The sequence below is a fragment of the Prionailurus viverrinus genome, chromosome D4 (assembly GCF_022837055.1).
Source record: "Prionailurus viverrinus isolate Anna chromosome D4, UM_Priviv_1.0, whole genome shotgun sequence".
Classification (NCBI taxonomy): domain Eukaryota; kingdom Metazoa; phylum Chordata; class Mammalia; order Carnivora; family Felidae; genus Prionailurus; species Prionailurus viverrinus.
Genome location: NC_062573.1, coordinates 14218971 through 14246609, shown reverse-complemented (window position 1 = coordinate 14246609; position 27639 = coordinate 14218971). Strand labels below are relative to the sequence as shown.

At 49.4% G+C, this 27639-nt stretch overlaps 1 protein-coding gene across 6 annotated transcripts in view; it reads left to right on the top strand.

Moving 5' to 3' along the window:
- The window catches only part of RGS3 (regulator of G protein signaling 3), a 140283-nt gene that overhangs the window by 13250 nt on the left and 99394 nt on the right, over nucleotides 1-27639 (top strand). For 2 of the 6 annotated variants that reach the window (XM_047830319.1, XM_047830324.1), the window contains exons 1-5: nucleotides 4994-5121; nucleotides 19114-19164; nucleotides 21279-21337; nucleotides 22373-22470; nucleotides 23465-23533. In XM_047830319.1, the coding sequence (XP_047686275.1) occupies nucleotides 5043-5121; nucleotides 19114-19164; nucleotides 21279-21337; nucleotides 22373-22470; nucleotides 23465-23533 (356 nt within the window). In that variant the 5' untranslated portion in view covers nucleotides 4994-5042. Of the gene's footprint in view, nucleotides 1-3245; nucleotides 3427-4993; nucleotides 5122-19113; nucleotides 19165-21278; nucleotides 21338-22372; nucleotides 22471-23464; nucleotides 23534-27639 lie in introns of those variants that run through there. The other 4 variants (XM_047830318.1, XM_047830320.1, XM_047830321.1 and 1 more) reach the window with 4 other exon arrangements.

Genomic DNA, 27639 nt, shown 5'->3' with positions numbered 1-27639 from the left:
TTTTAAACATTTTTATTTATTTTTGAGACAGAGTAAGACACAGCGTGAACGGGGGAGGGGCAGAGAGAGAGGGAGACACAGAATCAGAAGCAGGCTCCAGGCTCTGAGCCATCAGCCCAGAGCCCTACGGGGGGCTCGAACTCACAGACCGCAAGATCGTGACCTGAGCTGAAGTCGGACGCTTAACCGACTGAGTCACCCAGGCGCCCCTCTACTCTTATTTTTAAAAAATATTTTATTTTTAAGTAATCTCTACACTCAATGTGGGGCTCGAACTCACAACCCTGAGATCAAGAATCGCACGCTCCACCGACTGAATCAGCCAGGTGCCCCTACTCTTATTTTTCTCTTTGACCTTTGGTCTGTAGTTTTCTGTTGCTAAATTTAGCTGGTTTTTGTCTTTGTCTAACTTTGTAGCTGGCACTGACAAATCTTCCAATTTTTTTTCTAGTTCTGAAACAGGTTAAATTACATAGGTACTGTTTTTCAAAGGTCTTATAGAATTGACCTCTAAAACTCTCTGGGTCTTCTATAATTTTTTCAGGTAGAGTTTTGATTTCCTTTTGTATTTTATATATGGTTAGTTATCTACTAAAAATTTCAAATTCTTGTATCAATTTCAGTAATTAACAATTTCTAGAAAATCACCCATTTTCCCCCTAGATTTTCAAATTATGGAATGAGGTTGCATTGGTTTTCTCTTATAATTTAAAGAATTACCTTGATCCTTTATCTTGTATCATGGCTGTCTCTCTCTTTCCTACACTTGTTGATTTGTAGTTTTTTCCTGTTTTGCCTGAGTTCTAATTTATAGGTCTTTTCAAAGAATCAGGCTCTGGTTCCCTTGTTGAATTCTATTTTTTTAAAAAATAAATTTCAACTTTAACTTAATTGCTCCTTTAAAAATTTTCCATCTGAGGGGTTCCTAGGTGGCTTAGTTGGTTCAGTAGGTTCAGTGTCTGATTATTGATTTCAGCTCAGGTCATGATCTCACAGTTTGTGGGTTTGAGCCCTGAGTAGGGCTCTGTGTTGAGAGTGCGGATCCTGCTTGGGATTCTCTCTCTCCCTCTCCCTTCTCCTCCCCCACTCTCACACATACTCTTTCTCTCTCTCTTTCTCAAAGTAAATAAACATTAAATTTTTTTTCACCCAAATTAGTTTCTTCCTCTTTTAACTTTTTGAAATGAATCTTCAGTTAAAAAAAAAGAAATCTTTGTTTGGGGCGCCTGGGTGGCTCATTCAGTTGAGCGTTGACTTAAGCTCAAGTCATGATCTCAGTGTTCGTGGGCTTAAGCCCTGTGTCGGGCTCTGTGCTGACAGCTCAGAGTCTGGGGCCTGCGTTGGATTCTGTGTCTTCCTCTCTTTCTACCCCTCCCCCATTCATGCTCCTTCTCTCTCTCTCTCTCAAAAAGAAACATTAAAACAATTTTTTTTAATTTAAAAAATCTTTCTTGTTTTCTAAATAAAATCATTGAACTTTTTATTCTTTTCTATTGACCTGCTTGTCTTCTGTCTGGTACTACATTATTATAATTTCATTTAACATCTGGTAGTTCTAGTCCCCTTTATTATTATTTTCAAAATGTTTTGGATATTGGGCTACATGATATCTCAAATGCACTACAATTCTTTGATAGCTAATGTAAAAATGTACCCAAATAAATCCTTTTGATCCCTTCCCTCTAACCCAAGTGATCTTTATTCTTCTTGATACAAAAATCACTCTTTTTTTTTTTTTTTTTTTAATTTTTTTTTTTCAACATTTATTTATTTTTGGGACAGAGAGAGACAGAGCATGAACGGGGAGGGGCAGAGAGAGAGGGAGACACAGAATTGGAAGCAGGCTCCAGGCTCTGAGCCATCAGCCCAGAGCCTGACGCGGGGCTCGAACTCCCGGACCGCGAGATCGTGACCTGGCTGAAGTCGGACGCTTAACCGACTGCGCCACCCAGGCGCCCCCAAAATCACTCTTTAAAAATGCCTATAATCAATCTAAGTTTGTGAATATGGCGTATTTAAGTATGGTGTGTGTGTGTGTGTGTGTGTGCACATACTGTGTGTTTGTGTTTGTGTATGTGCTAAGGATGCATCTGTAGTGTGTAGGGTGCGTTGTATCTATGTGTGAGGTATGCATGTAGTGTGTGTATTTGTGTGTGGTGTGTATGTGTACGTGCATTTGTGTGTGTGGTGTATTTTTGTATGTGTGTACATGGGAAGTGTTATGGTATGTATATGTATGCGTGTAGAGTATGTGCAATGTGTATACAGTGTCTGGAGTATGCTTGTGTACGTGTGGGGTGTGTGAGGTGTAAGAGAGATACTGAGGCCCACAGCCTGGGGTGCTAGAGGGCCCAGGGCATGCCAGAAAGACAAGCTTGGTCTGAAAACTTCCCCTGCCTTCCTGGGGAGAGCAGGGCTACAACCACAACCCTTTATGTATGTCCCATGCTCCTTTTTCATTGTTTGCTTATTTTTGAAAGAGTGAGAGAGAGAGAGAGAATATGAGTGGGAGAGGGGCAGGCAGAGAGAGACACAGACTCTGAAGCAGGCTCCAGGCTCTGAGCTGTCAGCACAGAGCCTGACATGGGGCCAAGCCCATGGACTGTGAGATCATGACCTGAGCCGAAGTCGGACGCTCAGCTGACTGAGCCACCCAGGCGCCCCCTTGATGTCCCCTTTGGACAGTAGTGTGGGTAGATAAGCCCAGTTTCTCCTGTGGTGCCACCGGCCAGGCTCCCACTCACTTCTGTTCTCCCTCTCCTGAGAAAAGAGTGACCTCCCCCTTTAAGAGAAGGACGCGTCCAGTGTTCTACTAAGGGGCCTTACTGTTGATGGTTAAGGTGGTGGAGATGGTGCCACTCGAGGGGTCAGATCAGGATCAGAATGGCATTAGGTTTTCCCAACTGAACAGGTTAGCTGCTGAGTGCGCCTTTATCCGGAGTGGGGGTGAAGCGCCAGTGTGGGCTTCAGTCTTTACCCCCATGCCACATTCAGATAGTGCAACTCTGTCCTGCTCTTCTGGGTCCCCCCCTCCTGAGGGTGCATCTGCGCTTTGCTCAGTGGTCCCTGGTAGAGCTGCGAAAGGGCCACTCTCACCTTGGGCACATCACTCTCCCCTTCCCTGTGGACCTTCCTTTGCCCTGGCTCTAGAACGCCATGCTTTCTAATTCCTACTGGGAAAGAGCATCCCTCTTAGGTGGCATCTCAGGTTATGCCTAACTCATGCTCCCATCTTGTTCCTGCAGGTCTATAACACCTGTAGCCTCGGTGTCCTTTCTGCGTCCTGTGGCTTGAGCCCGAGGTTGCCCATGTTCCCTGGCTGGAAGGAATGGCAGGGCCAGCATACCACTCTGCACAGAAAGGATGCCTGGACTCAGACTACCCCAGCCAGGAGGAGAATCAGGCATGCTCAAATCCAGGGTGCAGGTAAGTCCATCTGCCATTGGCTGGGGCCAGGGGAGTAGGCTCGCCCCTGCTACCGGCAGTGCTTGTGGCGTGGGGGTTGGGTCAAGGGCAGAGCAGGGCTTCACAAGATGCCAGGTTTCAAACAATCCACTGGCCTTTACGTGACTCATTTGCACTTGACCACTGGTTTGCTGATTTCAGGGCTCCTTCTCTAGTTTCTGCTCCCCGCTGGTAGCCAGCTGGCCCTGTGGCCTCAAGTTTCCTTACCTGCCTCAAGAAGGCAAGTCTCCAGTCTACACTTGCTGTTGGCCATGGGGCAGGCATGGAGGCCAAAGAACAGATAAGAGGACGGCCTTTTGGGCAGGCAGGCCTGGGTTCAAATTTCAGCTCCGCCAACCTTGGACAAGTCACCTACCCTCTCTGCCTGAGGTTCAGATGTATCCCTGGCAGAGTGGAGCTGCTTCTTTCTAGGATCACTGTGAAGATGAAATGAGATGATGCGTGTAAATTGCCCAGCTCAGCCCCTCGTGCCTGTTACTCAGTACATATAACTCTTCTCCCCACTTTCTCTCCTGCATCCTCCAACCTTGTCTTGAGTAGATCCCCTAGCCACAGATATCCATCTGGCAACTTCCAACACCTCCCATTTTTAGACCACCAGCAGCTTTCCCTCCTACAGCAGCAACAGTCAGAGATTTGCAGAGCAGATGTCTTGGTGTGAAACTATTCCCAGGAGGTGTTCCATGAATGTTTGCTGACAAAGCAGTGCAGGGACTGACCTTCCTTCCCCCTCTGCCTCCTGGTACCTGGCTCTGGATATTGAAAGCGCCTACCCTCTGTGCATACTGTGCGTTTCTGTCCCCTTAGCTACTGAGGGCCTGTGCTCCAGTTCCAGGGCACCAGGCTGCAGATGGGGAGTGGGGATGGCGGGGGTGGCTGTGAGGCTGGCTGGAGCAAGCTGCTTTGGTCTGGACCTGTGCCAGGCTGCTCTCATCCAAGAGGAGGGTCAAGGGGCAGATAGGGCAGAGTTTGGGAAGGGGCGGCTTGAAGCATGAACACTTTTCCAAACCCCACTGCACTGGGCCGGGAGGAGGCTCCTTTTGCCCTTGCTTGGGTCCGGTGATTACAGGTCTGAGCTTCAAAGCAGGTTACAAACCTGGCTAATTGCTGGCCTAGGGGAGCTGGGTGAGCAGGCCAAGCCCGCCTGCATGGACACGCCAGCGGCCGCGGGCCTCACATGGGGCTGGCACTTCCAGCCTGGAGCGGTCCTGGAGCCAGGAGCCCCGGTGTGGCCGCCCAGTCCTGTTGGCTCCTCGGGGAGGGCTGCGGTGGGGAGCTGGGAGGACGGCCACCCGGCTGCCCCTGTGGCCGCTGCCCTCGCTGTTGGGGCGCCAGCGCCTCCTCTCCTGGGGCCGGCGTCTGATCGGTCAGGTGGAAACCTCCCCATTCAAACCTGCGCGGGCCAATCAGGGCCCGGCGCGCCGGCCCATTCAAACGCGCGCTGCAGCCGGCCTCCCGCTCCCGCCTCCGGGACACTGGCGCGGGGCGGGGGCGGGTGAACCTGCTGCCTCGGTAACTGGGGAGCAACACAGACGCCTCGGGTTACGGGCGCTCCTGGCAGGCGGAAGCAGGACGCCATGGAGCGCTCCCTGCACCGCGTCTCCCTCGGGAGCCGGCGTGCCCACCCGGACTTGTCCTTCTACCTCACCACCTTTGGTAAGTGCCCGGGATGGCTGGCTGCCTGGGCTGCTTCTCCCTGCGCTCAGCGCCCGGAAAGGTCCCCACCCCCGGCCCCGTGATAGGTGAGGCTGGCAGCAGCGGGTACCTCCTCTGGCCCCTTCCTCCTGTGGGTGCCCAGGAGGAGCTCAAGGCACACGGACCCAGGCTGAGCGAGCTACGGGGCGCAGCACCTGCTGCCTGGCCAGTGGTGTTAAGTGTGGCTGGCTGTGCCTCACTTGGCTGGAATCATCACGCCTCAGTTCATCTTTCAGAGACCCGGTTTGCTCCACTGGAGATTCCCTCTAGCCAACAGTTCAGGGTTAAATCAGGGTCTTGTTACTATATCTCAAGGCCTCCTCCATCCTCTTTCCTTTGGCTCAGGGACAGGACAGGTGCCAGGTCAGCCCGGGTGGCCTTGGCTCCTTGTGGGCTCGCGTTGGAAGCTCCAGTGGATGTCGGACTCACAGCACTTAGGGAGAATTCTCTTCTTCAGGAGTGACCAGGCTCTCAGGAGGATCACGGGGCTGCCCTGGGAGCTTGAGGTTGAGAGCAATGGGCAGCGGGTCCCTGCCCCCAAACCCCTAGATAGCAGGATTGGGTTCCCCCAAATAACAGCGGGGCAGCAGTGCCCCAACAGCCTGGGCAAACCCAGCCTTTCAGGTAGCCATAATAGAGAAAACAGCCCTGTCCCAGGAACACAGCCCTTCACAGCTCTGCGTTTCCTCACTGGGTCTGCAACTCCCTGTGGAGAGTGGGTGATATTTGGGTGATATTTCCTCTGTGGAGACTTGAGATCCAGAGAGAGGAAGGTCTCCCAGTGAGCCAGACTGGTTGGTACCTGAGTTCAAGCCTTCTGAGACAGCTTGTCCAGCATTTTTTCAGTTTTTTTTCATAAAGGTTGGGGCAGTTACTGCCACATACTGGACTTTGCCCAGGTTTCATAGACAGAACACTCCGGGAGTCAGGCCCTTCCTGGGGCTCTCCTATTCTCAGGCTTACCTCTGCCAGCACACTGGGTTCCTTACAAACTGTCCTTTTCTCTAGGAGCAGAGGGAGTGATAAAAAAGCAGTGGCTTCACCCCTAGAACTGGCCTGTGGTCTGGCATCCTGGAATTTACGGGTCTGGTGGGTGGAAGGAACAATGCGGGTAATGAAATGGCCACCATCTGTCCAGCACTTACCATGTGCCGAGCCTTGTGTCAAGAGCTTTATCTCATTTAATCCCCCCAATTCCCATGAACCCTGCTGGAATGTGGGAGTCTACCAGACAAAGGGGGTGTCTGGGATGACCTGAATTCGTGGAGCTGGGGTCGTCAGGAAAGTGTCACGGAGCCGTGAGGCCCTATTATCTTAGCTGTGTGCTGATTTAAAAGTAAATATATATTTCATTGCTTTTTTCCCCCTCATTATTATTGCTGTAAGATGGCTTCATTGCTGAAAACTTAGTGAAAAGAACAAAGTGAAAAATCCCCTGTACTCTGATTCCTTAGAAAAGACCTTTGTGGGTTACCAATTTGTTTTATATCCTTCCAGACTTGTGTGTGAGTGTGTGTAGGGGTGTGTTTAATTTTAAAAGAATTGAGACCATATTGTATGTACAGTCTTAGAATCCATTTCTCTTCCTTACTGGTACAGCGTGACTATTCCCTACCATCAGTCTATAGTCTTCTATTGAATTAATCATCCTGACAGAGATGTGGGAAGTCGGGGAGTGTCCAGACCAGCAGGGAGTGGATCCCCTCCTCTCCCCGCCCAGCCGTGGCCTCAGGGCTGGGTCGGATGGTTATCTGGGAAGGCTTCTACTGGAACCAGTGACTGTGACCTGAGTGTACAGCAGCAGGCAGGAACCTTGTGGGGTGGAGAGCCTCCTGCTCTTAATGTATGCAGTCTCCTCTCCCATCTCCCCGAGGACACAGGTTGACACTGGAAAGTTCTTTCCCGTTTCCTGCTTAAATTCTGTTTCCTTGACAAACACTGCCCCTCTTTCAGGCGGTTGATTTTCTTCATGCACGGTGTGATCTGTGCTTGTCTGCTCATGAATGAAGATTCGTATCAGTGATTCCCAGACCTGGACACTTATCAGAAGCACCTGGCGAGTCTGTTAAAAACACAGATTCCTAGGATCTTCATAGGTCTAGGGTGGAGCCTGAAAATCTGTAATTTTAAGAAGGCACACAAGTATTTTAATGATCAGCCAGGTTTGCAAGCTGTGGATTTAGTCAGTTTTGGTAGCCAGCATGAACTCTCTTAACGTGAAGGTCTTTGCTAAGTTTTCCTTGGTTCACTGGCCTTTTCCCAGCATGGCAGGTAGTCCTGGTCTTCATCAGCAGGCTTTGCCCTGGTAGAACCACATGAAGGTTCTGCCTACCCGATGGCTGGCTGAGCACAAATATTCAAAGGGAGCTAATTTTCCAGGATCTCTGGAATTATAATTTTTAAATGTTTATTGATTTATTTTGAGAGAGAGAGAGAGAGAGAGGGAGAGAGAGAGAGAGAGAGAGAGAGAGAGAGAGAGAGAGAGAGAGAGAGAACAGGCTGGGGAGGGGTGGAGAGAGAGGGAGAGAGAAATCCCAAGCAGGCTCTGCACTGCCATTGCAGAGCCAGATGTGGGGCTCAACCTCACGAACTACGAGACCATGACCTCAGCTGAAACCAAGATTCAGATGCTTAACTGACTGAGCCACCCAGGCACCCCCTGGGATCTCTGGAGTTATAAACAGATAAATTGGTTTCACCAAAATTCCTTCCAGGGAGAGTACTGTATTGTACATGGTGAAGTTTATGTATTGTGTGTGTGTGTGTGTGTGTGTGTGTGTGTGCCTGCACATGCGCATGGGTACAGCGCCTTGTCCCTCAATAAGAGGCATATTTGAGTAACATTAGTTGACCATACACTGTCTTCTAAGGAGGTATTCTGGCTTCAGGAGAGGGGAGTGTGTATGTAAACTGGGCCTAGAACCCAACTCCTCCAGAGATGACAAATGCATTTTCTGTAGAACAGAGGCCAGCTAGCTGCTCAGCGTGTTGGACAGTGTGCGTGAGGCCCTGAACTGGAGGCTGCAACCTGGCTTCCCATGCTGCTCTGAGCCGGGGACACACACAGTTCCTGGATTTGGCTGGGAAGCTCCTCCAACTACTTCTCAGGACCCCATCCTTTGCTGGTCAGGGTCCTCAGCATTTACTGGCTGTTCTGTCATCTGGGGTCCTTTTGCTTGGGAGTGTTCAGAAATTCTCAGTTTCTGGCCCCTCCTCTTTTCCAATTCTGTTCTATTTTTTAAATGAAGAATTTATTTGAGAGAGAAAGAGAGAGAGAGAGAGAGAGAGATTGAGAATCCCAAGCAGGCTCCACGCTCAGCACTGAGCCTGACATGGGGCTTGATCCCATGACCCTGGGATCATGACCTGAGCTGAAATCAAGAGTCCAACTGTCATCCAACTGAGCCACCCAGGCACCCCTCTGCTGTATTTTGTAATTTAATTTAATTTTTTAATTTTTTAAAATATGTATTTATTTTTGAGAGAGAGAGAGAGAGAGGGAGAGCATGAGGGGGGAGGGGCAGAGAGAGAGGGAGACACAGAATCGGAAGCAGGCTCCAGGTTCCAGGCTGTCAGCACAGATCTTGACGGGGACCTCGGACTTGCAAACCATGAGATCATGACCTGAGCCGAAGTCGGAGGCTTAACCGACTGAGCCACCCAGGTGCTCCTATTTTTTTTTTTAATTGTATTATGAAATATAACACACACACAGAAAAACATTCCTCCAAATAATGTGTAGTTCAGTGAATTATCACAAAGCAAATATCTGTGTAACTTTCATGAGGGTCAAGATTGCCGATATCCAGTTTGACATGTAGTTTTTTTCTTTGTCACTCAGTTCAAAATAGTTTCCAATTTTCATAGTCCTACTTTCTCAAGTCTTTAGATTATTTGGAAGCATATTTTTTTAATTTACAAATACTGGGGATTTTCTGGTAATATTTTTATTTTTTTTTGTTTTATTATTTATTTATTTATTTATTTGAGAGAGAGATAGTAAGTGGGGGAGAGGGGCAGAAGGACAGAGAGAGAGAGAATCTCAAGCAGGCTCCATGCTCAGTGCAGAGCCCAATGCAGGGCTTGATCCCATGACCCTGGGATCATGAACTGAGCTGAAAGCAAGAGTTAGACGCTTAGCCAACTGAGCCACTCAGGTGCCTCTCTTGTTCTTTATTCTACATTTTGGTCCGAGAATATACTCTGCGTCTTTTTAGTTCTTTGATGGATCAGGATATAGTCAGTTTTTATAAATGTTCTGTGTGTACTTGTGCAGCACCTGGGTGGCTCCGTCAGTTAAGCGTCCGACTTCAGCTCAGGTCATGATCTTGTGATTCGTGAGTTTGAGCCCCACATCAGGTTCTGTGCTTGGAACCTGCTTCGGATTCTGTGTCTCCCTCTCTCTCTGCCCCTCCCCTGCTCATGCTCTATCTCTGTCTCAAAAATAAATAAATATCAAAAAAGAAAAAGAAAAGCTCTGTAGTAGTTAGGCATAGTAGTTTTGTATGTGTCGGGTTTAGGTCAGGTTTGCTAATTATATTCTTCAAATATTCTTCTTTAATTTTTTTCAACATTTATTTATTTTTGAGAGATGGAAAGAAAGCAAAAGTGCGGGAGGGGAAGAGAGAGAGGGAGACACGGATTCTGAAGCAGGCTCCAGGCTCCTAGCTGTCAGCACAGAGCCCAATGTGGGGCTCGAACCCATGAACCGTGAGATCATGACCCAAGCTGAAGTCGGACGCTTAACTGACTCAGCCACTCAGGTGCCCTGTTGTTCAAATGTTCAATATCCTTGCTAATCTTTTCCCCCAGTTTGTTCTATCAGTTACCAAGAGAGGTGTGTTAAAATTCCTGCTATGGTTATACATTTGTCTGTCATTATAGTTGTCAGTTTTTTCTTTATATATTTTGAAACAATATTAAGAGCATACACATTTAGAATTATTATCTTAGTAGTGAACTGAAACTTTAATTATTAAGAAGCCTACTCTTTATTTCTAGTGGAGATAAAGTCTACTTTTCCAGACATTAACATCACTATCCAGCTTTCTTCTGCTGAACAGTGAATTGCCTGGTGTATCTTTTTCCACCTTATTTCTGTTGGTCTTTATGTTTCTTTTTTTTAAATGTGTATTTATTTTTGAGAGCACGAGTTGGGGAGGGGCAGAGACAGAGTGAGACAGAGGATCCAAGGTAGGCTCTATGCTGACAGCAGCAAGCCAGATGTAGGGCTTGAACTCACCAACCATGAGAGCCGAAGTCAGACGCTCAACTGACTGAGTCACCCAAGGGCGCTGGTCTTTCTGTTTCTTTACATTCTAAGTGTGCTATGTCTCTTGTAAATAGCAGGCACAGAGTTGCTTTTTGCTTTTTAGTGCAGACCTAGGGTGATAACTTCCTGCAAAAAGATCTCTATTTGCTTCTGCCAGGTGCTTGAGGTGACTAGAAATCTGGGATAGTCGTAATGTTACGGGTTGGGATAATTTGAAGTTGAGCTTCAGTGCCCTGAGGAACTGTCTCATCATGGTTCATTTGTTCCTGGGGAGCCACCCTTTAGGGTTCTGACCCAAAAGGTCAGGGCTCAGAAGGACCCCACTCTCAACAGGCCCTAGTCTCCAACTCCTGTTCCTCTTGCCCTGTGAGGCAGACAGAAACTCTGCTCAGCCTCTTGGCCTTTCCGTCATCTCTCTGGAATTTGAAAACACCCCAAGGAGAGAATTAGTCCAGGCAAATATTAAACTTCATTCCATGGACCTCCATGCTCCCTGAGTCTGCTCTGTAGTTCCTCTCTGTCTTGTTGTATCTCCAAGAAGCTGCTTTTAAATATTTTCTCCAGCTTTTCTAGATTTTTCCTCAGTGGGTGTGTCATTCCAGAAATAGAAGTCCCCTGCATGTATTTTCTAATTTTTCTGAGTCGTTTTTACTCTTTTCATCTCCTCCCCCTCCCTCCCTCATTTTCTTCCTTCCTCTCTCCCTTTCTTCTCTCCTTCCTTCCTTCCTTCCTTCCTCCCTCCCTCCCTCCCTCCCTCCCTTCTTCCCTTCCTCTATTCCTTGTTTCCTTCCTTCTTTCATCCCTCCCTCCTTCCTCCCTTCCTCCCTTTCTTTTTTCCTTCCCTCCATCTTTCCTTTTGTCATATCAGTGAGAGTGCTTTCTGTTTGCCAGGTGCTTCTCATACATTAGTTCTCAGTTTTACAATAACCCTCTCAGAGCTGAATTATTATTATTCTTTCCATTGTACAGATGAGGAAACAGAAGATATAGTGATTCAGGATCATCAGTGGTGGAACCAGGATCCAAGCCGGGTCTTACTGACTCCAAAACCCGTGCTTTACTTATGGTTCCTTCTGGGCTTCCTCTCTTGTGTTTTCCAAATGAGGCTTGTTCTGCTGGAAAACTTTGATAGTGAAAAAAAAGAGTACAACTGTGGGGTGCCTGAGTGGCACAGTCAATTGAGTGTCCGACTCTTGATTTTGGCTCAGGTCATGATCTCATAGTTTGTGAGATCAAACTCTACATTGGGCTCTGCTCTGACAGTGTGGAGCCTGCTTGGGATTCTCTCTCTCCCTCTCTCTGCCCCTCCCCCCTCAAAATAAATTAATTAATTAAAGAAAAGAACACAACTGTAAAACAGAATGAAAATAAATTATTGACTTCATCGTGTGGCTTAATGCCATCAGCAAGGATGTAACAGATGCTCGTCATTACAAAATGACATATTTAACTATAGAGAAAAAGTCTGTAATATGAAATAGATAAGGGTGGGGAGAAATTCATAAAATGTGGTGACACTGGAAATGTTGGAATTAAAATCATTATAATAAAATCTAAAGGAAAATCGTGAAAGGCAGAATAATGTGAATTTTCTATATATTATGTATGATATTGTACACAAATGAATATAAAAGAAAATCATTTGCTCTGCAGGTGAATCATTTTCACGAATAGGCTGGGCTTGGGTTAACATGGGACAATTCCAGATTTTGCAGTTTAATGGGTCATGAGTATGGCTTGAATCTATCAAAATTCTTTACTGAGAAAACCAAGGACCTCAGAAATGGAAGGACTTTTGTTTCCTCAGTCATAATATGCTGATTTATCTTAGAACTGTAGTTTCTTAAAAAAATTTTAATTAAAAAAATTTTTTTTTAATGTTTATTTGTTTTTGAGAGAGAGAGTGACAGCTGGGGATGGGCAGAGAGCGAGGAGAACAGAGGCTCTGAAGTGGGATCTGTGCTGACAGCAGTGAGCGCGACACAGGGCTCGAACTCACGGATCACGTAAGATCATGCCCTGAGCCGAAATCAGATGCACAACTGACTGGGCCACCCAGATGCCCCTCTTAACAATTTTTAAAATTGAAAAATGGCCTCAGAATTGAGATCAGGTTTGTTACCTAAATGGAGGCAATCTGGGTATATATTAATTACCTATTGCTTCACAACAAAGTACCCCAATATCTATTGCTTAAAAAACCCGAATATTTATTATCTCCCGTTTCCGTGAGTCAAGACTTTGGGAATGGCTTTGCTGGGTGGTTTTTGCTCAGGGGCCGCTCAGAGGCGTTGCTGTGAAGATGTTAGCTGACGTGTGCTGGCCAGAGCCATTTATTCCTGGAAGGAAAAACAGCTGGGGAAACCAGGTTAATGTCGGGTCTCACAGGAAGTGGAGAGTCAGAGGAGAGGGGTTGGATTGGCCCATCATCATCTTTATGCCACCGCCGCCCCCTACCCCCTTTGCCCTGCAGGCCTCCTTCTGCCAGCAGGCACCAGCCGAAGCCAGACCATTTCTCTGAATGGAACTCAAGATTCTCCCTCTTCAAAAGAACAGACACTTGAAATGCTCCACAGGGCTGCATGCCCAGACTGGATGGCTCCCATTTCCCCGTCACCCCTGCAGCCTATCATTTCTCCTTTAGGGGGCAGAAAGTGAAATGCATAAACATGTGTAACCCTCTCTGAGCCTCCGTCAGGCTGCCGTGTGGGTCACACAGCCCAGGATCACAGAGAGAGGGTTGGCTGCCTCCCGCTCTCCTGTACACACAGCTTGGGGTGCAGCCTTGTCCCCACAAATGGAGTGTTGGCGGCTGGCTAGGCTCCATGTAGACCCAACCTTCTTTGTGCATTTTTTCCCTGATGTCATCCCCTTTACTGTGGCTTTCGACACATGACAGCTCATAAATGGGGAATTGCTTTGGAGGTGAACTGGGGTTTGGATGACCGCTGCTTCACGTTAGCCGGCCAAGCCCCTCATCGATGTTCTCTGCAGACCCCAGGGTGCCATGAGCTCCCTCTAGCACACGTTCCTGCTGCTCCCTGAGTCCAGCAGTGGTGTGCCGCCCCATCTTCTTGCTTTGTGTTTTGAGTATGTCTCTCCCCTGACTGTGTTCTGAGAGTCAGAGTTCATCTTCCGGTGGTCCTTGACAGAGTGAGGTTTGTCAGATTGAATTTCTGTAGCTGGCTTCCATACCCCTTTTTCCCCAGGGCCCGGTGAGTCTGAACTCCTGGGGTCCTGGGCCAGCAGAACCTGTACCTTCTCTGTGCCTTCCGAAGCTCACTGTTACCTAGTGTTTTTCCTGTCACGTGTGGCCTTGTCTGCTCTTCCTTTGTCTCTGGGCCCTGGCTCCGTGCTTTTCTGCAGCTTCTCAGCCCCACCCTTTGCAGAGTTGGTCCCCAACACCAGCCCATGGAAATTGGGGGCATGCCATATCCAGGGCCTCTGAACACCCCAATAAGGATGGTTTCAGGCCCTTCAGCCTGAACATTCCCGGGCACTGTCACAGGCCACTCCCTGATCCGGGGGGGCGGGGGGGGGGAAAGTGGGGATATTGATAAGATCAGAGATTTGAGGGGCCGGTGAAAGGCTTGGTTACCTAGATAGGCAGATACCCAGGGATTCAGCCTGGCTTCTCCCCCCCCCCCCCCCCGCCCTTTATAAAAATGTTTATTTATTTATTTTGAGAGAGAGAGTGAGAAAATGTGAGCAGGGAAGGGGTAGAAAGAGAATCCCAAGAAGGATCCATGCTGTCAGCGCAGAACTGGACGCGGGGCTCAAACCCACAAACTGTGAGATCATGCCCCGAGCCGAAACTAAGAGTTGGGCCAACTTTAGTTAACTAACTGAGCCACCCAGGAGCCCCTTGAATTCCCCTTTACCCAGTGGTTTCTTTATTTTTCCCCTCTTTTTAAATTTTTTTAACGTTTATTTTTGAGAGAGAGGGAGAGAGATACAGGGCACGAATGGGGGAGGGGCAGAGAGAGAGGGAGACACAGAATCCAAAGCAGGCTCCAGGCTCTGAGCTGTCAGCACAGAGCCTGACGTGGGGCTCAAACCCATGAACCATGAGATCTAGTTGGATGCTTAACTGACTGAGCCACCCAGGCACCCCACCCCCTACCCGCCCTCAGTGGTTTATTTCTTTAGACTTGGGGATGTTTCTTTGAGCCTGCCCTCCTTTTTGGCTTCCTCTTGGCCTCTCCAGCAAAGCTGTGGCACCTTGTCCTGTGCCTGATGTCTCTCTCTGCTCCTGAATCCCAGGGTTGCACTGCACAGATGCAGTGGGGCACACTGGTGGCTCCAGAAGACCCACTTGGTATACAGGCAAGAGTACTAGAGTTGGGGCAGGATTCTGGTCTCCCGTTCCGGCCTGCCTTACTCTGGTCACTCTGGGCCCAGGGCAAAGTCACCTTCCATATGTAGGCATGACCGTTCTGGCTTCCAATTGAGGAGGCTGGGTAAGATGACTTCAGGGCCCTTGAGGCACAACCATTTGATGGAATGGGAGAAGCAGAGGGGACAGGCATGGCCATGTAGCGGTGGGGAGGGGGGTCGTCTCGTTCTTGATTTTACCCTTCTCTGTGAGCCCAAGGATAGGTTGGGGGAGGGTGTGTCCTGTGCTGGGGGTCTGAGCCTGGCCTGCTGGGCTTGGTTTCTGTGCTGTAACAGGGTACAGAGCATGCTGATCCTCCCCGAGGAGACCTGCACGGCAAGATCTGGAAGGGCAGCTGCATAGACTCCTCTGATGTCTGAGTCAGACTTTGCTCCAGGCCTGTCCTGTGCTCCAGCTCCACTTTTGGCCTTGCTGTGAGTTCCCTGAGGGCGGGCACTGGGCCATTCAGATCTTCCTGACTCAGGTCCCCATGCAGGTGCCTGGCAAATGTTTGTCAAATGGACTTAGCGAGCACTTGTGTTGGGAGGCTTCTCCATCCCGATTTCTGCGAGAGGGTTGTTGATAGGTGATGGTGTTGTGCAGCTCAGTGATTCTTACAACTTCGGAAAGCCAAATGTGTGTGGGCCAAAGCCGGCTTTGCACTGGTAATCATTTCAGAAAAAATGTTTGGTGTTAAACAGAGTTGCCTTTGGGTTAACGAAATCCGATCTGTGACCGCTGGCCATTTTTGTCTGTTTCAAAACCTTCCACCCCACACTGGATCCGGCCCAGTTTCTGTAGGAGATTTCTCAGCCCCAGAGAGCACCAAAGTGATAATTGCTCAGATCTTGAGCTAATAACACCATGGGGTTCTCTTGGCGCCTTTCACCTCCTCACCCTTCAGCATTATCTGATCCGCACACAGCTTGGCGAGTGCAGTAACCCCTGTTATTAGCTCCACCTCACAACTGGGGACAATGTGGCTCTCAGAGAGAGGAGGCTAAGTCGGGGCTGGAACTGGAGCAGGCCTCCGGGCTTCTGAGATCCGTGTCCTGGGCAGGAGAGCAGCGGGAATTTCTGATGGGCGAGGAGCTGATCAGGGGTTTCCTGGAGCCTGGATTGCTTGGGCTTGCAGTTTCAGCACCCCAAAGTACGAGGAGCAAGAGGTTTCCAGGTCACAGTGGTCGGGGGACTGCTGCACAATTTCCCTTCTTTCTGTCTTCCAAACCCTGCCTGGCCTTCCTCCAGCCGGCAGCAAAGCACAAGCCCCAGCCACAGTCCCAGTTTCACGGGGCGTGTCCAGAGATGAACGGTTGGGATGTTGAGGGGGCGTCACTGTGGCACGAGGAGCGGTGAAAGGACTTTAGGCTTTAGATCTAGAGGAGAGAGCCCAGAGACTGACAGCAGAACCACAGCTGGGCAATGAAAGTTACTGAGAGGCCACTCCTGGCTCAACATGAGATGGAACGTTGAACCATCAGAGTTATCGCAAAAGAAAAAGGGCTCCCACTGCAGGAAGTGAGCTCCCTATCACCAGAGGTGATCAAGCAGAGGCTGATGGCTGTGCGACAGGGTTGTCATGGATGCAAGGGCTTCCTGGTTGATGTGTGGGATTGCTGCAGGCTGGGAGGCCCTGCCGCATCCTCCTTGCCTCCCCAGTGGTGTCCACTGGGTGGATTGAGTTCAGTGGCTTTTTGAGGTTCTAAGAAGAGTCTACTGGACTGGGGAAATTTTTCAGCACGTCATTGCGGAAGAGGAGTATGGTCCTCCTCTCCTCAGTCCATGCTGAAGGGCCACTGGGCATCTGTGAGGATGACTTAATGTTTTGTTTTGTTTTTATATTGTCTTTAAAAAAATTTAGAAAAGCTGGGGGAAAAACCAGCTCCTGATTCTTCCCCTGCTTTCCAGCCCTGGCCCTTCTGTTATGTTTACATTTCCCCCTCCCTCCCTCTCCTCTTCCCTCCTTCCCTTCTCTCCGTGTTCCCTCTTCTTATTTTAAATTATAGAAGTGCGATAGTTCATATAATTTGCATTGTTGAAGCAACAATAGTGATAGATTTAAGTTCCTCTTGACTTCCCTCCCTCTAATTCTGTCCCTTCCCTAGAGGGGATCCCTGTTTTTCATTTCACACACACACACACACACACACACACACACACCCCTATGCCATCTGTACTGTTCTGCAATTTGCTTATTCCTCTTAAACACTTATCACAACAATGTTCCCATGCTGGGAAATACAGAGCCCCCCATTTTTTTATAACAGCCCCCTTATTCTATAGCACAGCTAGACATAGCTTTTTTAACCATTTTCATATTGATGGACATTTCAGGTGTTTCCAGTTATTCCTTATTTTAAACAGTGTTGGAGAGCCAGCCTTGTGCTCGTGTGTGCGTTTTTGTCTATGATAGTTACCCGGAAGTAGAATTCCTAGGCTGAAGGACATTTACAATTAAATTCTAGCAAATGCTGCCAGAAATTATCCTCCATTTACATTTCCACCAGGGTGTGATAGTACCTGTTTTCTTACATTTTTAACCAACGTTTGACATTATCTGTCTTTTATTTTTAATTTAATTTTTAAAAAAGATTGTATTTTTGGGGTGCCTGGATGGCTCAGTTGGTTGAGCATCTGGACTCTTGGTTTCACTCAGGTCATGATCCCAGGACTGTGGGATTGAGCTCTGTGTCAGGCTCTGCGCTGAGTGTGAAGCCTGCTTAAGATTCTCTCTCTCTCTCTCTCTCTCTCTCTCTCTCTCTCTCTCTCTTTCATCTTCTGCCCTGTCCCCCTCTTGTGCATGTTCTCTCAGTCTCTAAAAAAAAAAAAAAAGATTCAAAAATGTTTTTTTTAATTAAAAAAAAAAAGATTTTATTTTTAAATAATCTCTACACCCAAGATAGGGTTCGAACTCACAACCCCAAGATCAAGAGTCGCATGCTCCACCAGCTGAGCCAGCCGGGCGCCCCAACATTATCTGTCTTTTAAATGACCTGCCGAGCAGATTGATGGGAAATGGTATTTTGTTAATTTGCGTTTCCCAGATCTCTGTGAGGTTGAGCATCTTCTTGTATGTTTATTGGCTGTTTTGTCTTCTCTGAATTTCCAGATCATGACCTTTGTCTGTTTTTCTATGGTATTTTCTCATAACCTTGTTTATGATATCTTTAATTGTAATGGGCATTGAAAATTTTTATGGAGTTAAGAGTTCTCTCTTTCCCTGTTGCCTCTGCATTTTGTCTCATGCTTAAGAGGGTCTTTTCCAGGCTTATAGACATGTTCAGAGGCTCTTTGGTGAGCTCTAGTCCAGGGTTCCTCAGCCTTTAATGTACCTGTGCCTCCCTGGGGATCTAGTTAAATTGCAGATCCTGATTCAGTATGCCTGGGGTGGGGCCTAAGATTCTGCATTTAAAAAAATGTTTATTTAGTTTTTGGGCAGAAGGGGCAGAGTGAAAGAGAGAGGGAGAGAGAGATTCTCAAGCAGGCTCCACTCTATCAGTACAGAGCCCGACACGGGACTCAATCCCATGAACCCTGAGATCATGACCTGAGCCCAAGTCAAGAGTCAGACACTTAACTGACCGAGCTACCCAGGTGCCCTGAGAGTCTGCATTTCTAACTCTCATCCAGATGCTTCTGGTGCTGGTGGTTCTCAGACCACACTTTGAGTAGCATAGCTCTATGTCAATGCCACAGAAAGCCTCCTTATTTTTTCTTTAGGGAGATCAGGGTTCTGTGGAATGACTGGAGGCGATAGCATCAACTTTGAAGGAATTCTCTGCCCACACTTGATCTCATTTCTTTTGCTTTCCCCCCAAATCATTTGTTCCTTGTCCTTGTGTTGTTTTTGCCCTACCAGAACACAGCTAACTGTCTGTCACGGTGCAGGGCTTTCCCTGACCTCCCCCTTCACCTCTTCACCCCCTCCCATGGACTCTTGATCAAGGCCCAGGCTCCTTAACTCTCCAATCTAGGCTTGTGATGATGTGGATGCAATAACTTTTCCAACTGTCCCAGTGGCGAGAGCTCTCCAGCACTGGCCTGCACTTCCTTGTAAAGTAGTGAGCTCCCCATCACCAGAGGGGTGTAAGCCTGGGCTGGAGAGTAACTGCTGGGTGTATTGCAGAAGGGACTTCTGATGTTCTGAGGAGGCTGAACTAAGAGGCTTCTGAGCTCCCTTCCAACCCAGAGACTGAATGGATCTTCGAATTGCTTCACATGAACAAAAGAACATTCCCATCTCTGTACCCCATTTCTCACCCAGCGAGGAGACGAGGTGAAGTTGTTTCTGTGGTTGTTTCCTTAGGTCAGCTGAAGCTGTCGATCGATGCTCAGGACCGGGTTCTGCTGCTCCACAGTGAGTATGGGGCCAGGCCATGAAGGTCCTAAATGCCACGCAGAGGACTTTACACTGTACCTGTCCATTTATCCATTTGTTCGTCCTTCCATCCAGCACTCAAGTTCTTACCGAGCTTCTGCCATGGCCTTTGCTGCCTGGACTCTTCCGTTTAGCCCAGCAAGCCCTGGCTGTCTCTCCAGCCTTCGTGGTTCTTGCTGTTAAAATCTCCCTCCACCTCCTGTTGTGTCCCCCTTGAGGGCATCAAGCTTGCTCATGCCTATGTGCCTTTGTACCCACTACTTCTTGTGTCTGAAATAGGCTGCCTTCTTTTTGAATGTCTTTTGAAAAACAGCTCTCCCTCCCTCTGATTTTGCAAGATACATGCCTGCCTTCATCATCATTAAGACTCAGGAAGGAAGGCTCATTTTGCTTCATTTTTTTCCCTCTGGGAATCACCGCCTGACCTACCTGAGTATGTTGTTTCCCCCTCTGTGTCCTTATCGCAGCTCTGACTACGCTGTGTCACTCTGGTCTGTCCGAGAAGTGCAGTGGGGCAGCAGCCATGTCTGCCCCACCTGCTCTGGGGGCCAGGGAGACCCAAGGGTTCCTCAGGTGGGGAGCCTGCCCCCCAGGCCCACGCCCTCGAGGGGCAGGGTGCACACAGGGACAGTAGCTGGGACACCAGGCAGAGTAGACCAGCAGGCGCCTGGGGTCCTCCGGTCCTGGCCTTGGGGAGGGCCCAAGGTGAAGTTCCCAACGACCGGCAGAAGGGGGTTCTTTGCCAACCAGAGCCTGACAACAGCTGTGCAAACAGATTTTGCAAAATGCATCTTGGCCTCCGCCACTTCATTTGTCCTGCGCCGTTTGCTTTGGCTTCACCCCAGTCTTAGAGTTCTTCATCCCTTCCAGCCTGTTCCTCTCTCTCCTTTGACTTCATGTGCTTCATGCCTCAGACTCTGGGAGCCCCATTGGAACCAAACCCCAGGGCCCAGCCCAAACGGAACAGAGAAGAAAACAGCAAAGAGGCTCTGCTTCTGTCGGACCTGCTGCCTGATTTCTGCAGACCTCAGGCAAATGGGCTGAGGTGCTCGCTTTCGAGATCAGTCTTGCTCCTCACCTCCCACCTGCCCCTGGCTTTTATTTAGTGCGATTTTTTCCTTTGGCAAACCTTCCTTGAGCAGTTCCTTGCTTGCCAGACACTCTGCTAAGCACTTTAGATACATTCTCTCATGTAACCAGCACCACTACCACATGAAGCAGATGTTATAATCACTAACCATTGTCTTATTATCACTCCACCATTAAAAAATAGCAAATTCAGGGGCACCTGGGTGGCTCAGTCGGTTAAGCATCTGACTCTTGGTTTCGGCTCAAGTCAGGATCTCACGATTCGTGAGCGTGAGCCCCACATCGGGCTCTGTGCTGACAGCGCAGAACCCTCTTGGGATTTTCTCTCTCCCCCTTTCCCTCTGCCCCTCCTCTGCTCCCTTGCTCTTTCTCTCTCAAAATAAGTAAGTAAGCTTAAAAAAAATTTTTTTTTTTAAATCGCAAATTCAGTTGCCAAGAGACAAAGCAACTTGCTCAAGCTCTCCTGTCTCATAAGTGGTGAGTTGGCATTTGCGTTGGTCTGTGGACCCAGGACCACAGGCTGTCTCTGGACCCAGGCTTTTGCCTGCTGTGTTACACTGTCCACCAGCCACAGCGCAGCTGACGGGGCAGACTGAGATCTCCAGCCTGGCCCCTCCATCCCGGGAGGCAGTCTCGTGTGGAGGAAGGAGCACCAGACTGGGAGTCAGGAGATATGGATCTAAACCCAGCTGTGTGATTCCTATCGCTCTGATTACTCTGTGACTTTGGGCAAGTTTCTTACAGTCTCTGGGTCCCCGGGCAGTCTCATCTTTCCCATTGAATGAGGGGTTAAACTCAGTAAATTTTATGTTCTCTTTCAACTGTAAGATTCAAGGAATTGAGTGCACCCTGCCACGTCTCGGTGAGGGTGCCGCCTGCGTGTGGGAGATGGTGGGAATGGACTAGACCAGAGAGGGGTTAATAGCCAGTGGTTGTTATACATGGTAGGGGCTAGTAATAATCCTTCCTATCCACTCACCCCAATATTTTCATTCTCTGTTTAGTTATAGAAGGCAAAGGCCTGATGAGCAAAGAGCCTGGCATCTGTGATCCCTACGTGAAGGTATGCTGAGCTGGAGGTGGGGGTGGGGGTGGGTGGCATGGGGGACGGTAAGGGACTATGTCACTAGTCTGAGTCCCAAGGTCTCAGCACATCTGTGGGCCCGGTGCCATTCGAAGTGGCAGCGACCGCCTCACTCTTTGGTCAGTAGGCATTTATTAGGGCCAGTGATGAGGCCCTGAGCTAGGATAGGCCCTTCCCTTCGCCCAGCTTGGTGCCTAAGCCTTCCTGCCAGAGCTGGAATCTTATAGGTGATCTTGGTCATCCACGTGGGTGAGCACCGTGAATGTGTGGGTGATGGAAATCCACAGAAAATCCCAAGCCCTCTCATGAAAAGGAATGTTTTCACACTTCTCCCTGGCAAAACCGGAGGCAAGGCAGCAGGTTTGGGTGGTGGAGGGGAGGGAGTATCTCTGAGGCCTAGAAGATCCATCCGAGTGGGGCCTTTGTAGCGAAGACAGAGGCCCCGAAGGGTGGAGGGCCTACTTCCAGCCAGAACCAAAGGCCAGGCGCCTCCCAGAGTGTGCAGCTGGGATGCCAGGTGCCGGCCCTGATGCACCCTTCCATGTTCTCCCCAAAGCCTGGTCAGGGCCTCTGGGGGCAAGGACTTGGTCAGGAGCAGGGCAGGAGCAGAGGCAGGGCAAGGGCAGCCAGAGGGCGAGAGTGTGGATTTGGGGCCTTACCAGAGGCCGACCTGGAGCCTCTGGTGAGGGAGCACCTAGCAGCTGCAGGGAACTTATAAGAGAGGCCCACACTTAGAGGGAGAGTAGAGCCGGTTGAGGTATACCCCATCTATGGCTGGGCCTGTGGCTGCCGGCTGCGGGGCCCTGTCCCCGCATCTGACTCCAGTGCCTCGGCTGGGGTTTCTCCTTGTTCCCCAGCATCTGACTGAGGACTCCCCTCTGTCCTCTGCAGAGGCTGGTTTGAAGGACACCTGGGAAGGTTTTCACTTGGGAGATGTGCAGAGTCCGCTGCAGGACTTTTGTGATTCTGTGTCCCACAAGTAATCATCTCACGCTTACTTTTCCCCAATTCAAGATTTCTTTGATCCCTGAAGATAATCATCGACTCCGTCGCCAGAAGACGCAGACCATTCTAGACTGCAGAGAGCCGGTCTTCCGCGAGCACTTCTTCTTGTAAGAGTCTGGGGCAAGCCAGGCCCTCGAGAGGAGAGGGAAGGAGTGTTTATCTGGAAACAGCTCTCTTTGCCAAATCTAGAAGTCTATCTAAGCAGAAAAACAGGGACTTCTAAAGGATGCCTTTGTTTTCTTGTTCACGTATGTCCTTGCATCCCTGGCACCCGGCCCAGCAGCGAGGTCCACGGTGATAAGGTGTCACTTGGCTGGTTCTCACAGCCAGAGTGCCCAGCCTGAGGCTGGCAGCCCCTGGAGAGGATGCATTTTCCCAGTGTGCCTCGGGCCAAGCCTTCTCTTTCAGTAGAAGAAATTTTCCAAGCTGAGGGATCCCTCCCCCTTTTGAAATTTGCTAACTTCCTTGAGCCTCAGCTTCCGTGTTTGTAAAATGGGCTTATGACACTACCTTCCTCAGAGAGCTCAGGTGTAAATGCGACAGTGTAACAGAGTGTCCGCTCTTGCTGTTTAATATTACTACTACTACTACTGTTATTATTATTTCTTCCCCCATCCATGAACTCTGGGGCCCTGGGAAGGAAATGGACGTTTCGTATTTTGTTGGTGAAAGTTAAGATTATTCTGTTTTTTTTCAAATTACACGAGGTAATTTTGCTTATGGTAGAAGAATAGGCCAGCATAAACAAAGAAACGAGAAGACGCCCCAAGCCCTACGACTCATGACACGCCTCGGCTTCTTTCTTTTCAGATCTTTGAGTCTGTGTGGGTGTGTATGTCTGGGCATGTGTAGGTGTTTACGAAAAAATGGAATTGTTCTATAGTATTACACGGTGACCTCCCTTTTGTCCCAAACCATATAATGTAAACTCTTCTGTGCGTGTGAATACCTACCTCCCACGCTACTGGCATTTGAGCTTCCTTAACCAGCTTCTTATGGTTGCGTTTAGGTAATTGGTAAATTTTGCAATTTGACAGGCTCCAGGGGTCTAGGCTGGAGCTCGGCCCTACTAACACCCTGGCCGTGTGGTTTGCTTTGCAGTCTTGTCCAAGAGGAAGATGAACAGAAGCGCCTTCTGGTCACTGTGTGGAACAGGGCAGGTGACTCCAGGTGAGGGGAGGTGCTGAGCCGGAAGGGAGAGCCCGCTGTGAGCCCGCGGGTGGCTGCCGGTGGCCGGGCGGCCAGCAGACGGCAGGGACTCGGTTAATACCTGTTGGATGAATAAGTAGTAGTGGCAACGCTAATCTGAGAGGCTGCCGGCCCCTGGGTCCCTGTCTCTCCAGGCGACGCTAAGGATCGCGTTGTCCGAAAGCATTTGCTGTGCCCTTGGCGTCGACAAGACACTGGGTTGGCCACCAGGGACGCCAGCCAGCCTCCATGTGGACTCTGCTCTCCAGGTGCCCACTTTCAGGAAGGGACGCCAGGTGCTTCACAGATACAAATTATAGTAACAATAGACACAGGCTCAGCTCCACAGGAGCAAAGCTCCTAGGAAAACAGGCCCATTTCTTTCTTAGTCATCGCTGTACCCAGTGCCTAGCACGCAGATGTTATGTAAATATTGTTTGAACGAATAAAAGAATGAATAAGTAATAAGGACAGTAAGTATGGGAAGAGGAAGAGGGAAGTTCATCGTGGGCTGAGGTGATCAAGGAAATCTTCATGGAAAACATGGGATTTGGAACTTGGGGCAGAGATCAATAAGACGAGGAGAGAAGGTTTTGCATGAGCAAAGGTGAGGAGGCAGGGATATGCATGCTGGGCTCAGGCTGCCACGAGGAGGCAGCGTAGGAGGTGCAGAGGTTTTATGTAGGAGAGTCCAAGCAGGCTGGTCTTGCTGCCCAGGGTACAGGAGGCCGGATGTTGTCACCAGCATGGGGTTTCGTACAGCACAGCAGAGGAGAGCTGGGTGACGGGGAGAGTCAGCTTCCAGACAAAGGCGGTGAGAGCACGTGGACTGAGTGCCATGGCCCATTGTGAGCAGTAGGGGTTCATCCACCTGGTACAGTCCAAGGAATCTGGGGGACCCTATGACTAGAGCGTTTGTTGAGTAATCATGGAACCAACTGGTGACCGAAAAAGTAGCTTGGTGAATAAAAATCAGCTCCACTCACCAGCTTAGACTAGAAAATTATTTTGGGGTTGCATGCTTTAAAAAAATTTTTTTTAATGTTTATTGATTTTTGAGAGAGAGAGAGAGAGAGAGAGAGAGAGAGAGAGACAGAGTGAGTGGGGGGAGGGGCTCCAGGCTCCAAGCTGACAGCACAGAGCCCGAGGCAGGGCTTGAACTCATGAACTATAAGATCATGACCTGAGCTGAAGTTGGATGCTTACCCAACTGAGCCACCCAGGTGCCCTGAATGCCTCTTTTTTTTTTTTTTTTTTTTTTAAGCTTCTCCATTCTGAGAGAGAGAGAGAGGAAGGGACAGAGAGAGAGGGAGAGAGAGAATCCCAGTCCCAAGCAGGCTCCATGCTGTCAGCATAGAGCCTGATGTGGGGCTCGATCCCATGAACTGTGAGATCAGGACCCAGGCTGAGATCAAGAGTTGGACGCTCAACCAACTGAGCCGCCCAAGCACCCCTGGGGTTGAATGCTTTTTAGTATCTTCTATTTTATAGCTGGTATGCTTTTCAAAATTGAGCCTTATTCAACCTTCATAATGAAGGATATTTCTTTTAATAGAGCATTTACTTTTTCTCATGGAATGGGGCTTATGGTGCTGTAGGACTCATTCCTTCAGCTGCCATTTCCTGGGTACCAATGTGGCAGCGTTGTTCTAGATGCCGGGGACACAGAGGGTCAGTCAGAGACTGTCCTGCTCTTAAGAGGATCACTGGTAGAGACTTGGAGGTGTGGGTAAGGAGGAAGGCATCACGTTGATTCACCAGAGCAACCAGTTACTGGGTGTCGACCACAAGCCAGGAGATGACAGTGCGTCATCTCATTTAATTTTTAACTCTTAAGAAGAGTATGTTTTTGCCCTACATCTTCAGAAGAGGAAACTGAAGGGAAGAAAGGGAGTCTCTTGCCCAAGGTCAGACAGCCAGTGAGGAGTAGAGCCAGGATGGGGACCCAGACAGTTAGACCCCAGAGTCCTCACTCTTAACACTATACTGCCTCCTGGCGTACGAGCAAAAGGACAGAAGAAAACCAGCAGAGTAGAGAGAGCAGGGCAGGGCAAGAGTGGGGAGGAATCGCCAAACTCACTGGTGTTGTAGGAGGGTCAAGTACAAAGCCGGGACCAGCTAGAGATAAGACGAAGGGTTGATGTCAGCCAAATCACATGATTCTGTAGGTGTTCTTTGGTGCATGGGCTTCCTCCTAAGGGCCGGTGGTTCTTAATCCCAGGTTTGCGTCAGCATCTCCTGGGATGCTTGCAAGGAACCCAGGTTCCCAAGTGCCACATCAGATGGACTCAGCCCAAATCTTCATGGGCAGGATGAGGGATGTGCATTTACACAAGTTCTTGAAGGAACCTCATGCCGCCAGCTTGGTGTTTGGGAAGCTGGTGGTAGAGAGATACTGAGGGGTGTTGAGCAGGGGGAATGACAGTTGTGTGTTCTAGATCTGTCATCCTGGTAGGGCTTTGGAAGGCTGGGAAGGAGCTAGCTGATCCCTGCAGTAATCTGTGAGAGAGATGCTTTAGGGATGGAGAGGAAGGAGACAGACCCAGGACAGATTTAGGAGCTTAGGTGAACGGCACTTAGCGGTGGTTTGGCTGTGACATCAGCAGGGGAAGTCAGGGATCATTCTTGGGTATTGGGTGGTGTCCCCAACCAAACCAGTGTGCCCTTGATGGGGAGGGAACCAGCTTCGGATACACAGAGATGTAGGGGCTGGAGAGCAGCCAGATAGGAGCTGTGTAGGGGGGCAGCCTTGCTGACACAGAGCTCAGGGGATAGAGAGGTCTGTGTCGGGTACAGGTGTGGGAGCCGTGGCCACCAAGGTGAAGGGCTGAGTAGGTGGGACCGCCTAGGATGACTGTGAGTGCCAAGGCTCAAGAGTCAGAAGCCCATGTTGACAGGAAAGCCTGAAGAAGACAGAGGAGGAGTGTCGGCGGGACAGAGCATGCCTGGGGAGCCCACCAGATGGAGGCAAGGAGGGGAGCAGGTGCGGGAGGCAGGCACCACCCTGGGATCTGCCACTGAGGTCTGCCCTCCTGGGAGACCAGAGCGAGCCAGGCAGAGTGCAGCTCACGGTTTTTGGAAAAGAAAGCGAGGCCGGGGAAAGTGAGTCAGCGCCCAGCGGGGCAGTGTGACAGAGGCAGTGTCTCCACTTGTTGCCTATTTTGGGAAAGTGAGATTCCTTATTAAACCAAACACAGTTGAACTCGTGGTCACCATCCCAACCCAAAGCTCAAGAGGGGCAGGGCAGGCTCCGACAGGCCTGCCACGGAACAGATCGCCAGCCCCACGGAGGCCCGCTCAGCCGCAGGGAGGCGCAGTGTTGACCCGTCTCTGAGCGAGAAAGACCTCTGAGCTGGGGGAGGCAGGCAGAGCAATGGCAGGAAGCTTCTGCCCTGCGGAACGCTCTCAGATCACATTGTGCTTCCCCAAAGGACGGACACGCAACTTACCAACGCGAAAGACAATTACAGAAGAAAGGAAACAAACATCTATTGAACTCTGTGGCCAAGTACTTTACATGCATTATCTCATTTAATCCTTGTAACAACCCTGAGAGGTAGGAATTATTACTGCCCCTCTCTTCATAGAAGAGGAAACTGAGGCTTACAAAGGTTAAGGAACTTCCCTGAGGTTATCAATTAAGCTCTTAATGTGCACTGTGTGTGGACATTACATACCATATTCTAGGCGTTGTCCAACTTAGTCCTCACAACACGGTATAAATAGGTATTCCTGTTGTCTCTCTCTTACACGTGAGGACACAGAGGCACAGAGAGGTTAAGTAACTTGCCCAAGCTAATGCAGCTAGGATGTGGTGGAAACAGGATTCAAGTCCAGGCAGCCTGGCGCCAAACCTGTGTGGTCGTAACCACATTATAGCACACTTGACTGTGTCGCACAGGCGATAAATGACTCTGAAGGTGTACCCTGTCGGTGTCAGGACACTTGTTCCTCGGAGGCTGGGCTGCTTCCCGTGGCATTTATAACGCGGTTGTACGTAAGTCATCCAGCTGAACATGTGGCAGTTATGTTTCGAAACGGGAGATAGAAGGGAAGCATCTGTTTCACGAATTCTCACGATCCTTTCA